The sequence below is a fragment of the Formica exsecta genome, unplaced genomic scaffold (assembly GCF_003651465.1).
Source record: "Formica exsecta isolate Colony F162 unplaced genomic scaffold, ASM365146v1 scaffold1056, whole genome shotgun sequence".
Lineage (NCBI taxonomy): Eukaryota > Metazoa > Arthropoda > Insecta > Hymenoptera > Formicidae > Formica > Formica exsecta.
In genome coordinates, this window is record NW_021848396.1 from 132,630 (window position 1) to 146,544 (window position 13,915).

Below are 13,915 nucleotides of genomic sequence, written 5' to 3' on the forward strand. Positions count from 1 at the left end.
ATAAATTATAAAAAGATAAAATATATTATATTTAAAAAATAAAATATGTTTTTAATAATTTAATTTTTTATTTTTTAATTTTCTTATTTCTGTTAAATTTTTATTTATTTAATTTTTTGTTTCCTTAGATTTATTGGCTTGGTCCTATCTTGGGAGCTTTACTTGGAACGTATGCTTATCAAATGTTATTCGCAGAAAAAACAAAAAGAATCTATTTGTTTTGTTGATGAAAAATTGTTTAATGTTTTGTCACAATCGAATAATTCATACCATATAAGTAAAGTTCAAGTTTAACAATTTTAATTTTATATTCTGTATAAATTAAAATATATATAATTAATATTTTTAATCAGTTTTATGTATATTTATGTTTTATGTTATTTATATTACATAATACACAATTACATGATAGATAAATATACATCTATTATGAATCACATACATTTTCTTTAAATTATCATCTATTGGTCAGGTTTCTTTAAAGTAACTTTAAGCTTTAGTAGATGGCGGATGTAACATGATATAACGATATAAAACACGACAAACAATACGATAACAATCTTCCTTTTCATTGAAATATTAGAAATATTATATTATATATAATTAATATTATATTATTATATATAATTATATATTAAAATATATGCTGATTTAAGCGCGCGTAAGTGCAATAATATAACAATAATCATTCGCAATAAATTTTCACGCAACGTTCCTCGAAATGTGAAATTACCGCTTTTCCCTCGCTCGTGGAGTGCATAAATTGATTGGTGACTGATATCATTAGCTTAAGTGAAGTACGGGATATGTACATCGTCGTCGGTGCATGCGCAGCCACGAAAGCACGTCGATACCGATATCACGCACACAATGTGCTGCCGTATGATAAATGCGGCTGTGTACAAACGGGGAAGGGTACGATGTGGAATAAGATATCGCTTTATAGACGATGCATCAGCCCATATGATCGCCTGACAACGGAAATTAAGTCGCTCGCGGCGTACATCAAACCCCGTGTAGTATATACGTATCGGGTTAGATAAATTCATACTCTATAATCTCAGCATTTCTTGAAGGAACACGCGCTGCGTAATAAAAATATAAATTACTCAGAGAGTTATATAATCCTAAAATATATATCTTATATATATATAATTTTTAAAAGGTTTATTTCGAATTTCTCTTTCCTTAATATTATTATATATATTCCTTAGAATTATATACTTCATACTGGAAAAGTACGATTCAACTTTCTTGGCAGTTCAAAAATAAACATCTTAGTGGATGAGATCTAATATGGTCGAAGTGCATCTGTTGGAAATTTCTAGAACATTGAAAGAACCCACGCTGAGTCCTCTGTTTTATTTTTATTTCTTTACTTTTAGATCTTCTCTTCTTCTCAACGTATGTAATGTGTGTATATTGCATGTGTGTATATATATATAGATATAGATATATTTTCAATTCTGTTATACATATATATTTCTTTCTTATATGTACCTTTATGTCTATACTATAATTCTTATAGATTTATAATATATGCAATTGCAATGGGGATTACGTGTATTTAGTATAAATTATATATATAGTCATTATAATAATGTCCTAAAAACTAATAATTCGGATCTCCTTCGAAGTTGTCTCTCCTTTCATCACTTTGACGTAAATTCTGTTCTGATAAATATAATTATATAAAAATATTTATATAGTGACGGCAGAATCAGTACAAAAATAAATTTTTATATAATTCATATGTTAATCAGAGACACACAACAGAATTAATAAAATATATATGCTCGTAACTGCTAACTACAGGAAACAATACAATTTTCATGGGATCAAGCGACGCGGTAGAGTCGCGACGCCAAGTATATATAAAAATATTATGCACAAAAATCTCCACAATTCGCGCGACATTCCTAATGCATAATCTCCTAAGATTACAGTTCGTCTAATCCCACCGCGATTTATTTGATGCGTCGGATATGCACCGACTAGCCAAACATCATGTCACAACGGGTTCATCAACCTTCACCCAGCGACATACTCTCGGCGGCTAGGACCTGGTCATAGATGCGATCGATAGCAGGGCGTTTCACGGACGTTTCGAGAACGCGCGCCGAATCGCATCCACACCTGCGTGGACCCTGGGGTTGAAACTACCCTGCGGTAATATACATACTTTGCAATACATTGTCATATCGCAAGTGTCACAGACGGATCGTTGCGAACCGGCTTGCCTGTCGACTGATCGAGTCCGCGCGACCGGAATTTAAGATTCGCGAGAGCTATCCGGGTGTGTATCGTATCCCGCCCCGACTGCAACATCAACCCGACGTGACTGTCGAGTTCAAGGTCACGCCTTACCAGCGGGACAACTAAAATTAGTCCAACGGGCAGGACAGGTTATCGTGTGCTCGGAGAAGCACGAAGCCGTCCCGGTTCGTTATTTATGTAGCGAGTTGATGAAGGGATAACCAACACGATGCTTCTCGGCAGCGAGGAGAACTTTATAGCAGTGATCGGAGGGAGAATATTGCGACGTAGTACCTTTCCTCTCTCGCAGAATAAAGCTTGCGCGCGCGCTCGATTAGGGTGGGGCGATTTTCGTTCCTATTGCGTAATAGTTGTTTATCCTTGTATGGAGATATTATCCTGTCTCCGATGATGTATAAACAACTCCTCGGGTTTAATATAAACGGGACGTAAGGGAAACGTTCTAACTTTACACAGTTATATTTTATTTTGTCACGTTAAAAAAAATATACCATGTATTAAAAAAGAAATTTATACCCTCGTATTATTATCATGTATAATTGCTATATCTGAGTTGAAAGTATTAATATCAGTTGCAAAGATTATATAAAATGCAGCATTTTATAACTTATGATATAGTAATAATTAATTTGCTTTCTCCTTATTTTAATTTCCATTTTTATCGTAAAAAAACAATTGTGAAGAGAAATAATAGATGAAATGAAGATATAATAAACATGTTTATTTTGTTGATCGGAGACAAATACTCGCGCACTTTCTATACATTATATCTATAACTCGCTTCATGCATCTATCGATTAGCTGCTGCAGCTGTACCTCGAATGTTCTGGAACATTCTAAACTTCAATATCTGCCCTTTTAACGATCTGTCCCAAATTCATTTATTATATATGTATATATATATATATATATTTATTGATATCTAATACAATTTTTTTCTATTTGTAAAAAGGTGATTATTATTAATATTAATTATTCGAGCAAATATAATTTATTTAAAAAATATATAAAATATCTGGAAATGTATGTGCAGAATATATTTGAGATGACACTTGTTTATTCGGCTATAGTAATAACACTCATAAATCTCAGAGAACTATTCGTGAACCAAACAATCAGAATGTGAAACAGCATAAAAAGCATACGCTTAATGTCCGTATCGTGCGTTCTAAATTTATTTGCAAACGATATGCTCTACAAACGATAAACTCAGATTCGAATATTTCAGCTATATTTTGTTCACAATCTGAATTAAATATATGACATTTATTAACGGTCATTCATTTTAATCAACTGTTTTCTTGAGATTAAAAAAAAATATGTTCTCGATTTTTTTCTAACTGTGTAAATCGATTTGTTCCAGTGATCCGCCGAGATTGGAAGAGGGTATATCCCTGGGAAGGCTCATTAATTGCAAATTATTTCGTCAACAATGTTTTTACTGGTTTAAATCGGAAAAAGAGAGACGTCGTTGAGAAAGTTCCCACAGATCAACGCGCCGTTCAATGCAACATACATAGTTGGCAACCGTCTATCTTCGCATTTCATTACGCCGTTCTGAATGACACCTGAATGTAACGAGGTATCGCACAGCACATTGTGCATACATATTTGTATGAAGTAGTTTCGTTCACCCTTCCGTCGAGCCTAATCCGCCGGCCGTTGTTAGCGACCTACAAAAAGGCGATCTCGCAGGGAGAGATAAGTATCTGGCGCGCGCGACCCTTATATACTCCTGAATAAAATTGCATTAATTGCGTTCTGCTTAAAGAGAAGCTGCCTTTATAGCTGAGATATATACGTGTTGGTCGGCCTAACGAGCGATATGAAAAGGAAATCGATAGAGCGGTACATGATACGCCGAAAAAGGAACGAACGTAATATTATGCAACCCGGTTGTATCATCGCTATTATGTCGTAGCTCGACGCTCGCAACATTGAAGACGTTCCGATCTTCAATGAATACGAGCAGATTAATTTTTCCCGCGTGATTTCGTTCATCTTCACGAGCGAAAATTATCTTCGCATACTCGTTATTTCGATGGTCCAGGTGATACTACGCAATGTTTCCATCTCCAATTTTTGTCGGCGATTTCGCATTTATATGAAAATTGCCCATTCGCACACTATCACGCCGTATCATGCGTGAGTCAACTCGACTCTCTCGTGTGTTTGCAAATATGTCGAGTCGCGTAGCCGACCAGGCCTCGACCGCGCCTCGAAATCTCGTAAAAATAGCTGTCATTCGTTTCAAGAGCTGATAAAAAACCACGCCGGAACGGCTGGAAGGTCGTTCGGGTTGCCTGCGCAGTACGGAAATCCCACCGCGAACGCCTCCGACCGAAGAAATTGCGTTTCAACATTTCGACGTGGAGCACGCATGCGATGTGACGCAATATTATATCATAATATAAGCCGGCCCCTTCCCTTTGTTTTTGGCATCACTTTGTATCGACGAAAATAATTCGTCTTTAATCTGTTTACCAATGGAACTGACCTTGTCTCTAGCGATAACAGAATCTTCATTATCGCGCATTACATATTGAATGCGAATTTTATCACACGTCTAGGTCTAGGAATGTATCTAGTCAACATAAATCAGTGATCCTAAACGCGGACCCGGCTACTATTAAAGAAATAAATAAAAACAGAACTAGGGCGAACCAAGGTTGTCCTTGAAGATCGCATCTACACGAAGGGAATCATCTGCGCAGTAACTTCACTACGCAATAGACTCCAAAGATGATCATTTCTTTTTTTACCCGATCCTCACGTACACAGATAATCTTTCTTCGAGATACAAAATAAACGAGATACACACAGGCATCAACTAGCGGGAAGATACGCAGGCAGTATTATATCATATACCGGTTGACCGTGCTAATGACAATGCGCGGAGGTGGCGGGGTATGGTACGTCGTTTTGCTCGCTCGCGTATGGGTTGGGTGATGTGGTGGGGCCCCCGGTCGGAGAGAACGTGCCAGAAACCCCGTCCCGTCGCCTCTCTTTGGCCGGGCCGATCAATACTCGGTATTCGTTAATTTCTCAGCTATGCGATGGAAAAAACATTCCGACACGCGTACCGATCGACAGATTTCGTCCTGGCGATGCCGAATATCGTGACCGCGGATGACATTGGGCCCTTCTTGGGCCCGAAAAGAGCGGTCGCATGCTATTGCGCATTATGTGTGGCGGTGACCGAGAGACTCTCGAAGCTTCCATGCGCTGCGACGCGACGCGGCACGTCGCGCGCGCCTATATAAGGCAACCGGCCGGCCCGGCTCGGCGCATTCGTAAACAAACCCTGGTTCAGTTCGGAGCAGCGAACACCCGAAGACCCCTTCACCCTTCACCATCAGTGTAACACACTTGGGCTTCTTATTTCATCGAGACCGCCGGCACGGGAAAATGTAGGCGAGCGGGCACCAGGTGCGGAGCGCGACAGTTTACCGTAGGTATCCCTTCATTGGGTTTTCCTTTTTTTCATTTGTAACAAGTTTAACGCGATTTTGATCTATTAAGCTAGTCGGAGTAGATTAGACTTTTCTATTGTAACTCAGTGACGAAGATGATTGACGTCATGCCTGACCTTGGTCATCTTGCGATGGAAATTTAAAGGAGAATTATTACAAATGATTTATTTGCTGTATAACTGTTTAAAGTATTGAAAAAGTAATAGAAAAATACATGAAAAAGATGAATGTATTAGAACATTTAATATCTTGATTTTTTTCACTTTTTAATTAATAACGTGCTAAGAAATTATATTTCTTAACAACAATCTTTTAATTCTATTTATATACACATTTTTGTCATGGTATCTGGTATTAGACTTGTTTTCAATAATGTCAATTAAATTTAACTATGGTTTAACTATCTATACTATGTTTAACTAACAATAAATTATGATTGGGAAGAAACAAGGAAAGAGAATCAATTAAATTCAAGTTCAACTCTAATTGATAATCATATTAAGAGAAAGATAACTCGAATATTTCTATTGAACATTGCAACAAAATAACATTACGCAATTGTATATTTTCATATGACAACGTGCTAAGAAATTATATTTCTCTATGATGTATTAGAAAGAAACATTATTGTATTAAAATTATGGCGCTGTTATATCATTTAACAAAATTGTTTCATTACATGAATGATAAAATGGAGAAAGTAAAGAAATAAAACGAATATACCGGAATGAGAGTTTCAGACAATACATTTTTTAGTCGGCAGTAGTGATGGTTGCAGTTGTTTCGACGGGAACCGGTTTGGCAGCTGGTTCTCCCGTTTGAATAACATTGATGACTCTTTCCGTATTAGCTGGCGTTATGTTCTGAAAAAAACGCGAGAAAAATATCATTAGAAATTAAAATAAGCGAATTATGAGAGCTATGCGTTTGCGTTTTTTAGTGCACCCTACGGGGTCGGTGCTTGAACAATCCGTACGCGACGACAGGCGTGAATTAGAGTTCGAAATACCTTTACACTTTGAACAAATATGAGGAGAGAACTTCGAGATACAGGTAAGCGCATAAAATTTAGGGACAATAATATATTATGCATTAAGTTATAATAGGATTATGCTTATGGACAATGAACTAGAAGGGTTAAAAATACGATGATTAAAATCAATGCGAGCCATAGTTTAAACAAGCGCGTAGTATAACAAGCCGTAGTATAATAAACGCGGCTTTGAACTATTCTTACGTCGATGATATAGAAAAAATATTTACGATAATGTAAAGCTACTTTTTTATGCATTAGAGGTATCGAAAAAAAAAATTATAATTATCTATTATTAGTTTTATATATTGTTTAAAATCAAAACTCTCTTTGATATGAGTAATTAAAAACGATTCTATATACATATAATTGAATATACTTGAAATCAAATCTCGATTTTCATACTTTAATGATATTTAACAATAGCGTTTAAATAATAATAAAAATGATAAAAGTAAGAAAAGATTACATAAATGTCATTTCTGATAAACTATAACTGTAGAAACTCGATTAGTAATAAGTGTCATCGATTTTAATAGAATTTGATATGAGTTTCAATATTTAAAAGCAATCGCTTTTAAATATAAGAATACTAAATAAGAAACTTAAGGATATTCAGATGAAATCGCTGAATATATCCTTATCATTCTTTCGCGACAGTTTGTCGTTTGCTTTTTAAAATATCGTCGAATTTCAATATATAATTTCCCTTAAAATCGACGCACACTGATATAAAAAAATGTGCCTTGTCCACATAAACATTGCGTGCTGAATTTCGTACGTTAACAAGTCATATTCTATTTTGTAGTTTAGAGCAGACTCGTAGTTTGATCCAAAACCGTCGACACCATCTGCCTCCTCTAATACCGCATACTGAGGCACAGCATTGGAAACATTGGAATCAAAAAGCAAAAAATTCAAACATGTAACGTAAGCCGCACCAACTATAACAAAGACGGGAGAGGGAGAAAGAGTGATAGAAGGGGCTAGTGAGAGAAAGAGAGAAAGAGGCTCTATTCGTTCGCGGTCGTGTCCGCGGATGAGAGAGCAGGGCGGATGTTAACGTGGGTCTTGGCTCGATTGTACCTTTTTGGGCGCCGTGACAGTTAGTACACCATCCGAGGAAAGAGTCGAGGTGACATTGACGAGATCGTGAGATGGTGGCAGGACGTATCTGCGTATGAAGTGCCTGCTGATGTAGCCGTGCTCGTCTTGTCTCTCCTCGTGCTTGGCCTCGACAATAACGTAGTTGTCGACTGTCTTCACCGTGATCTCGTCCGGTGAGAATTGTTGCACGTCCAGTATCACCTGCGGATCAGAGAGAGAAAGCGCGGCCCCGTGAGGAGGCCCCGGAAATTATTAGCTTCATTCAAGATCCTCTTTCCAAGAGCGTCATCGAGGACAGAAATTTCGCATTCTTCTGAGAGCAAAGCGCAAACGCACATCATCGTTCTGGCCATGCATTCGCAGAGCGCAAGTTAAGTATCATTTCCCTGAGCGAGTTTACTCCGAGAATTATGGTTGTATTTTGAACAATAAGATAAGCAATTTAATTTTTTTTTTGTCTCGCAAATTAGTATTTGTTTGTTGTGTTTCTCTTTCGAATTAAATTCTTCTTCGGAAGAGGATCTCGAACGCCATGCGTCCATAGCGCATATATTAAAACACACAGAGCTACTTTGCGCACAATCCTTCCGGCAAACTATTTGAAATTCGTTTAATTTGCATTCGTTCTTCCACATCTCCCGTTTAGGGAACCGCCGGGGTCGGTTCTGCCGATCAGACACGGTTGTTGGAGTTTCTGCGACGAGGAATGAAAATGATAATTCGGCCAATATTCTAGACCCGTAGTCTTGACCGTCAAATAAGCGTGTCGTAAAAGGCATTTTTTTATCTTTCATTTTTCGATTTTTCGCGACTCTTTCATATGTAATTCCGCCGCGTCTCTTTAGATCATCGCGCATTAAAGCGCGTTAAATGGTACAAAACCAAATCGGGAAGATGTAGTTGCCAGGCGCACCTACTTGTGTGAGATTGTTCCTTTTTTTTTTTAACGAAAAAAAAAGGAACAATCAAAAAAAACGAATTCAAAAAAAACGAGCATACACACATACAAGTAGGTGATTTTTTTGTACTTATCGCGAGTGCCGCATCGGTCGTAACGGGAGCGATCAGTCGCGACCGTGGTGGCCGATACTTCTCGCGGCTAGCGATTTGCTTTTTGACGGGAATGAGAAAAATTGCGAAATACAAAAATTAAAAAAAAACATAATACATCAGATGGGTAACACTCCGGCATAGAGAGCAAGGAAGCTTCAACAACCGACGGTAATAAAATAGAGACGAATCGAGTTTCTCCGGGTGATCCTGCGTGATCCTGGAACTTGGTGAGCGCGAGCGCGAAGTAAGTTAGTGGAGGATGATTGGCTGTGCATTTCGAAAATAGTACCAAAAAAAAAAAAAGAATAGAAGAGGAGAGGAAAAAAAGAAGTTATACGGAGTAACCGATCCGTAAACGGTCGACTCGAGTGCTGCGCGCAGAGCGACATATTTTGTACAAATAAAGAGATAAAAAAAAAGGATTCCGTGTAAGAGAAAAAAAAAAAACAAAAGGACAAAAGTCAAATTTTGTACGATTCTATCTTGTTGAGGGTATTCAAAAAAGCATTTATTTTTATATAGAGATTATAGCCAGAAGGACCGGGGCTTGAGGTTCGTTCGCGTGAGCCTGCGCCCCCTTCGAAAGGGGGGCGCGTCGGCTCGTCGGGACGACGCCGCGAGTCTCGGTTTTTTCATTGAACAAGACTGATTAAGCGCGACACGATAATATATATAACGATAACAATCCACTCTTTCGGTTGCATATTTTATTCCGTGGCTGCTGCGCGCGATTTCTGCGTGCGACTTTGAACATAGAATGTAAAAAGTACAGCGGGAAAGAGAATCATTTCAGAGCTGCGGCAGGCAAACCGTACGCGCGATCGCGCGAGGAAAAAATATCGCGGAAAGAGCGAAAATAACAAAAAAAAATAAATAAATAAAACACGTTAAGAGAGATTAAAGAAGTGGAGGTAAAACAGAACTGTGGTGGTAAAACTGTGATTTCATAGAGATTTTGAAACTAGCGCGACTGATCGGAGATCGCGCAGCGCGATCATCCTCTTTTGATACGCGTACCTTTCGTAGAACATTTCGGCGAACGAGGAGGATAACGGCGTCTCTCGAAGAAAGAAAGAAAAATAGATAAAAAACAGCTTATCCGGTAAAAAAAGAAAAGTCGTCTCTCCAATTCGATTCATTCGTATACCCTCCCTCGTCGAGAGGGAGGGGTTAAAAAATACCCACTCATCCTATTCCGAGCGAAAATAGTCCCGATCGAACACTCATCTCACCATCCTGTCAAAAATTACCGAGCTGCCGCTCCAGTCGACCTCACGTCGTACGCACAATCGCATGATTACATGTAATGTGCGTGCTAGAGACATGACATTGATACCGACAAGTGCAGCAAAAGCAGTCATTAGCTTTTTGGGCCTTCTGGTGTTCCGGATTTTTCGTTCGTTAGCATATCTAGTGGGCTTTTCTTGAGTTTCTTTCGTCTCTTACATTCGATTCCCTCGTGTTTGGGTTCCTTTCTTTTTTTTTTTAATTTTTAATGACCGCGCGGCCGATTTGTCGACCCCTTTGAAAGTAGCGTTCGAGCCTTATTAGATAGAACCTTCGTTCGCGACGTTCTGATCTTTTCCGTTAACCCGTTCCTCTCCCCAACCCTTAATCAATCCCTCCTTTTCCTTCTTCTTTTATTTTCCCTCTTACGAATGCGCCTCTTCGTTATTTTCCTTTGTCACTCATTCCCGTCATCTCTTGTCATTTGTCTCCAGCGACTTTTCTAGATTTTGAAATCTAATACGATTCGCCACGAAATCTACGTTTTTTCGATAAAAAGGGTAACAAGAAAAGTATACACTTATTATATATCGTAATTTTTTTGTAGAGTATCATTATCGAGGCTCTTTGTATTCGATATAAAATATGTTTTGCGTCCAATACAAATCGCGCTCGAATTATAAACACCAAAAAAACCACTAAAGAGATCGTCAGTTTAAGTCGTGTCTCAGCCTAAGTTATAAACGCGTAAACCGATTACACATTTCGCTCGCTGTTGCATCATCGAACTTCCTCAACAGAAGGCAATTGTAATTATAACGCATTGGGTCAGAATAATCTTGAATTCATGAATTTAGAACTGTCCTGTACATTCATAATAAAATCGCGATAAATGTAATTTGGTGAACCGACGACGTGCGAATTCATGAGTTTAGGCGAATTACACATTTTGTATTTGACGTAGATAACCACTATAGAAAAAAGAAAATGATTGTCGCTTCAGGCCGTGATTAAGTTATCGCAAAAACAATAAACCGGTTATATTTTGCTCGCGATATTTCATCGAACTTTCGAGATAAGATAAATAATATTATAACAGGCCAATAATTCTTTCTTTTGCGAATTCATGAATTTAGACTATCATGACACTTTCACGGTAAATAAAAGCTACTCATAATATACGCGCATTTATGATTTCGAAACTTGTTAAGCGACTTTTATGAGCACAAATTGTAAATTAACGATCGATATTACTGTCGAGTTACTAAGTCACAGTAAATCTGAGGCGGATAGCTGAGCGATCTAGAGGATTGTAAAGTAGAGCGATTTCGCGGACGTTTTATCCAGTTTGAAATCACGAGGATATAGTCGAAGATTTAAAGAGGTCAAATAATCAAAGAGATATAACGTACTCTTTATCCTCGTAGAATCTTTTTGAGAAAGAGAAATGCCTTTTGCAGACTGATCCAGGCCCAATCTAATCTACTCGCGATACTCGCGAACGCGACAACAGAGCAGTCGATTCTTGAGATTCTTGACTTATCTATTGTGTGTTTTAGAATAACTGCAGCGTAAGATAATCGGTATATCCGCAGCGCGTGTTAATCCTAGATATTAATCGCGTGCATATCATCCCGAATCGCGATTCCCGTGAATTTTTCTCCGATTCGTAAATCGCATTTATTAATAGTCGTATTAGAATCGCGACGGCTATCGCGTAACTTTCCACAATCCGGGAAGGTTACACGATAGCCGTAGGCGGTTCTGCAATTCTCTTACTCATAACGAATAAAAATACACTCTAAAACACGTCTAAAAATAATATATTAACTCATTCGCGTTCGGGACATTCCATGATAATTTTAACGCGCGTTGCTTCTTGTTTACGTTTTCTTGCCGCACTCTGAAACTAAACCGAACGAGCGAACGCACATTTGACAAGAAAATAAAGAGTTTTCCGTCTGACGCATTTTGAGATAACACAAATAGAAGATTGCTTTCAGAAATTGCAAAAACTCGCAAAAGCGGCTTCAAAAATTATAAGCAATTTAGAATAACGATATCCTCGAAGCGAAATTAGCGGCGAGATTTGAATTGCGAATTAATTGAGAGGTGATAACCGTTTTATCATCGATTTACGTTATCGATTATTATTATTGAATCGATTATTGCGTAAGGAGATATTAAATCTTTGAACTTCTTATTGTTCTAAATAATTTCTGGCCAATTCCTTTCTTTCGCAAAATCCTGCAGCTGGCAGGATTTTGCGAAAGACGGAATTGGACCATTGCAGCAGTACTTTTGCCCTATAATGTATTTTTAAGTAAGCTTTTAACACTTTCCTGAGAAAAAATGCTATCGTATTAATGACTATGCAAATAAAAGGTCCGATCAAACTCGATCATTAGCATCTTGAACTGACACATAGAGGATAAACTCACGAGGCATCCTTTGCAAATTGCATTAATTTTAGCAAAAAGATATTTCGAGCTCAATAAGCCCATCTGATCGCAAGACTTGAACGTAACTAGATGAAACATCATGTAGATAAATGCGCATTCTAAGACAACAATTACGAACATCAAAATGACAAACTCTAATAGCAATTAAAGTACCAATAAAAGCAAAACTACTCTTACAAAGCAAAGCTTTTAATTTGAGGTCATTTCTCGTTTTATCACGAATGTAAAGACTAAATAAAGAATCGTTTGGTGATGTAAATAACAAAAAATCGTTTCACAGTAACGTCACGTAATATACACGAGCACAGGGTCAATAGGTGAAAATGAATACATTTTCTGATAAATAAATCTAAAATTTTCCGTGTTTCTACGAAAACTTCTCGAAGCAATAAACTGAATAAATTTCTAAAAATAATTAGCAAACGGAAACATGTAACAAACATAAAGATAGTTAAAAAGCACTAATTCAGATACGTCAAGATACAAAAATAGTCTGTTTGGCAACAAAATTCTTTTTGAATAGAACTATTATTAAGACAAAAGAAATAAACGTGTCATCATACGACATCGAGATTAATAAGATATTTGGACACAACATCTCAGTCGAATAAAGTATCGTTAAAATATTATTAATAAAATTAATTAAAATTTTAGCGACTGGACAGCATTAAAAATAGGCACTTTAGTCATTTTATTATTTCGCTGATCCGTTGTGACAGAAAAAAGCTGCAGATCAAAAATTTTATTTTGCTCGTAGAGATTCACAAAAAGCAGTATGCGACTTCACTTTCGATCTAATCGCACTACGCGACATTCTTTTTTATTTCTGTGCGCAAAATCGTTCTAAATACCAACCTGGAAATTATTATTGTCCAACTGGATCGTGCTAGATCCGCTTGAGCTCTGACGCGTCACGTTCTTCCACGGTCGATAGTACGTGTTCCCGATAATCGAGCGTAAAGGGGCTCGATTGAAACCAAGACCGGTAAAATTCGAAATCAGATCATCTCGGTGGAGGCCAGTGCCAAAGTGTTGATCCAAGAGCCGCGAGACGGGACGATCGATATCGTCCCACCAATCGCGGAAAACTAGAGGCACGATTGACATCTGCGAATCAATCGAACAATCAATAATGACCGGTCGATACTCTGCTCGAACGTAAAAACAAGAAGAAATATACATTTTTCTGGAGACACGAACAAATAAAATATAAGCGTCCCGGGCGAGAAATAGGCGTGAATGAAGTTTGGCAATTGAATCACACAACTATAGCATATATAATA

General features: G+C 37.6%; 2 protein-coding genes and 1 long non-coding RNA gene across 4 annotated transcripts in view; 2 read left to right on the forward strand and 1 right to left on the reverse strand.

Annotated features, from left to right (window-relative positions):
• Positions 1–1,434, forward strand: part of LOC115233942 (aquaporin AQPAe.a-like) — a 4,253-nt gene extending 2,819 nt beyond the window's left edge. The window contains exon 6 of one of the 2 annotated variants that reach the window (XM_029804606.1): positions 1,215–1,434. In XM_029804606.1, the coding sequence (XP_029660466.1) occupies positions 1,215–1,295 (81 nt within the window). In that variant the 3' untranslated portion in view covers positions 1,296–1,434. Of the gene's footprint in view, positions 1–128; positions 580–1,214 lie in introns of those variants that run through there. The other variant, XM_029804598.1, reaches the window with a different exon arrangement.
• A 4,107-nt stretch (positions 1,435–5,541) lies between these two features.
• On the forward strand, positions 5,542–9,813 carry LOC115233963. Its single transcript, XR_003883863.1, has 3 exons — positions 5,542–5,728; positions 6,691–6,803; positions 7,592–9,813. It is a non-coding gene; the product is annotated as an uncharacterized LOC115233963 (long non-coding RNA).
• Positions 7,655–13,915, reverse strand: part of LOC115233957 (protein lethal(2)essential for life-like) — a 9,098-nt gene continuing 2,837 nt past the window's right edge. Inside the window, 3 exon segments of the mRNA XM_029804621.1 lie at positions 7,655–7,866; positions 7,869–8,091; positions 13,488–13,912. Of these exon segments, the coding sequence (XP_029660481.1) occupies positions 7,685–7,866; positions 7,869–8,091; positions 13,488–13,814 (732 nt within the window). The 5' untranslated portion in view covers positions 13,815–13,912 and the 3' untranslated portion in view covers positions 7,655–7,684.